General features: G+C 44.5%; 1 protein-coding gene across 1 annotated transcript; it reads left to right on the forward strand.

The window, feature by feature from the left end:
- The first annotated feature begins 533 nt into the window (after positions 1–533).
- On the forward strand, positions 534–2,179 carry foxl1 (forkhead box L1). The gene has a single exon (XM_008412564.3). The coding sequence runs from the start codon at positions 706–708 to the stop codon at positions 1,621–1,623; it is 918 nt and encodes a 305-aa protein (XP_008410786.1). The 5' UTR covers positions 534–705; the 3' UTR covers positions 1,624–2,179.
- Positions 2,180–3,157: the final 978 nt, after the last annotated feature.

The raw sequence follows: 3,157 nt of genomic DNA on the forward strand, positions 1-3,157 counted from the left end.
TATTAAAGAATTATTGACCTAAGACAAACTCCTATATCTCGCTAAAAAGTTTCTTTTAAGTTAGTCTCATTTCAAGTCTACTAAAATATTTGCACTAGATTAAAATAGGGTGAGGTTGTGTTTTTGCAGCGCAGACCGCTGTCATTTTGCTCAGTTTTTCTCTGAATTAATGCAGAAGTTAAAACCTGAGCGTCAGGATTTTATTACGAGGCTCATAAATAAGTGAACAGAAACTGTTGGAAATCATTTACTTTGTGTTTTTAATTCTGTGACCCCCTCGCGGTTTGCCTGTCTCCCTCTGTGGAGCAGCAGATCTCTGCGCAGGGCTGGACCTGCAGATTTCAAACAGCACATCAGCGCGTTTCTGGAAATGCTGCCCGGAAATTTGTCCAAATAAACACAGCTTGATTCGGCCTGGGTGGGCAGACTTATCAAGCACTAATTCTGTAAACATATGAGAGGAATGAGCGGGCCCCTCATTGGCTGCGGGCCGGAGGAAGAAGAAGGGGAGGGGGGGGAGTAGAAAGGGGGTGTTCGGTGAAATTTGAATGAATGTGGGTGGGCTGGGAACACAGGCCGGTTCTGATGGACAGTTTATTTCCCATTTCAGTGTCAACATAACGCAACAAACCTCCAACAGCTCAGGACAGTTTTCTGGGGCCCCATGAGTGTGAGGAGTCAGTCGGTGAAGGAGAGGCTCCCCTCATGGCTCTGTTCCCCGGCCGCCTGCCGCCGCTCGCTGTCTCCCCCTCGGCTCTGAGCCTCTCCGGAACCCCGCTGATCTACCTGTACGGAGGGGACAGCACCTTGAGCCTGGTTCCGGGGTCCCAGGAGCCCCCCCAGAAGCCTCCTTACAGCTACATCGCGCTCATCGCCATGGCCATCAGGAGCGCGCCCGGGCAGCGCGCCACGCTCAGCGGCATCTACCAGTTCATCATGGATCGGTTCCCTTTCTACCAGGACAACAAGCAGGGCTGGCAGAACTCCATCCGGCACAACCTGTCGCTGAACGACTGCTTCATCAAGCTGCCCAGAGAGAAGGGCCGGCCGGGGAAGGGCAGCTACTGGACCCTGGACTCCAGCTGTCTGGATATGTTTGAAAACGGAAACTACCGCCGCAGGAAGAGGAGGGCCAAGAGCCAGCAGGACTCGCCAGACTCCAAAGATCCTGGATCGAGACGCGCCAAAGTGTCCGCGTCGTCCAGGGGAACTCTGAACTCTGATTGGCGGACAGCAACGGCGCCAAATAAAGAGCCGAACACAGAACCGGTTCTTTTAAAGTTCACCCAGCAGAATCCAGCCGCACAGAGACAAAAAGCTCATATTTCCACGGAACCCCACGCTGATCCAGGATCGGCTCAGCGCGCCAACCTGCCCGCTGCCGCACAGCAAACACCGAGAGCGAACGAACAGAGGACGGACAGGTCCAAAGGGTTCACCATCGACAGCATCCTATCCAAAAATCAAGACGAAGCGCGCAGCCGCGTCCTGGACATTTCAGCGGAGAGTCTGTGCGCGCCCCCGCTCATCAGTGCGCATCCCCATCACCTGGTCCAGGTGGGACTCCCCTTCTGCTCCTACCTGTCTCTCACCTGCTCGGACTCAGCGCTGCGCTTCCACTGAAGGGGAGAGGGCAAAAACAGTCAAGGATTTTTACGCACAGATGCGTAAAAGTTTGCCAATGAAAGCTGTATTTACCCAGAAACCGCAAGATCTGCGCCATTTTTATTACGTTCATCACCATCATCAGCATTTAAACAATACAGCAGAACAACAGGCAGAAAGACAGGCGTAATTACTGAGTGTTTTTGTTCATGTGTGACTTCTTGTTTCTTTGATTGTTGCAGATAAAAAACGTTTAAATGCATTTTTTGTTGTACTTTAACACGACAGGGCATGGAGATGCCAAACAATGTGAGGATTAACTTTACTGGACGCTGTAACCAAAACATATAAACTGATCAGCTCTGCCTTGGAATGTTGCAAAAATAAAGTTCAGGTAGAGATCAAACTGTTGCATCGCTGTTATTGATTTATTTTAACAGAAGAAAGTCAGAAAATATGCAAATTCCAGTTCACTGCACTGCAAAAACATTCAATCAATAAAGTTTCTTTATGAAAAATATCTTCAATTGTTACTTATAAGTAACTTTTCAACAAGATAGGAGCTTGTTTTAAGTCAAAAAGTTAATATTGATGAAAAAAAGTGTTAGTTGCACTATTATTTCACTTATAACATGGGAAAAATGTCTGTTACTAAGTGATTAATCTGCCAGGGGAACTAATAATGCTTTAATCAATATGAAGGAATTATTAAAAACTAACTCTTACTTTGCTGAAAAGTTACTTGTGAGTTATTTTTTTTCTGTAAGACTTTTTTTGAAGGGATGTTTGAATAAGACTGACTTAACAGTTGGATTGAAAGTCCATGAAACGTGTCATTAATCACAGAATGACACGTCATAAACATGAATAAAGACTCCTTTGTGTTTATGACAGGCTTCATCTCAGTCTTACCTCACCCCTTAAATAAAGTGTTAGCTTTCTGTCTTATTTCCAGTGTACTAAGATATTTGCATAGAAGATCAAAAATACTTTGTAAGATTTTTGCAATGCGTTTGGTTAGTTGTTGATGGACTGAACCAGGATGTTTCTGCTGTTTTCCTGCATCAAACTACAGCCAGCTGTCATTATTTAGCATTTTGCGTGTCAAAAATGCTACAAATAGATGTAAAAAAATTTTGCTAGAAACAAAATCTTTGTCCCCTGGATGCACCTGTTAGCGTCTTTACTGCTCGATCTGATTGTTTTTGCAGGCGACATGCTGCAGGAATCCTAAAATAAATCAAACTCTGGATCTGAGCAGGAAGCAACGAGAGGAATAAAGAGAAAATTACTGATAATGAAAGTGAATCCAATTTGTTGCAATTCTCTAATTGATTTTTTTTTACAATGTACAAACAAGCAAATTTAGAATTTAACTAAATAAATTAAGCAAAACAAAACTTCTGATTTTATAATTGTTTTGAACCCAAACTCCCCGGTTTATGCCGCCCTGTTCAAAGAGCCACATAACCAAATTATAAAACTGCCACTTCAGCAACCGGAGCAGCCATTTCCCCCCTTATGGTCTCCATTAATTAAGTTTTATGAATAT

Source organism: Poecilia reticulata, chromosome 6, assembly GCF_904066995.2.
Source record: "Poecilia reticulata chromosome 6, P_reticulata-male-v2, whole genome shotgun sequence".
Classification (NCBI taxonomy): Eukaryota; Metazoa; Chordata; class Actinopteri; order Cyprinodontiformes; family Poeciliidae; genus Poecilia; species Poecilia reticulata.

Coding starts and splice junctions, on each gene's coding strand:
- foxl1 (XM_008412564.3), top strand. CDS start 706: ATGGCTCTGTTCCCCGGCCGCCTGCCGCCGCTCGCTGTCTCCCCCTCG.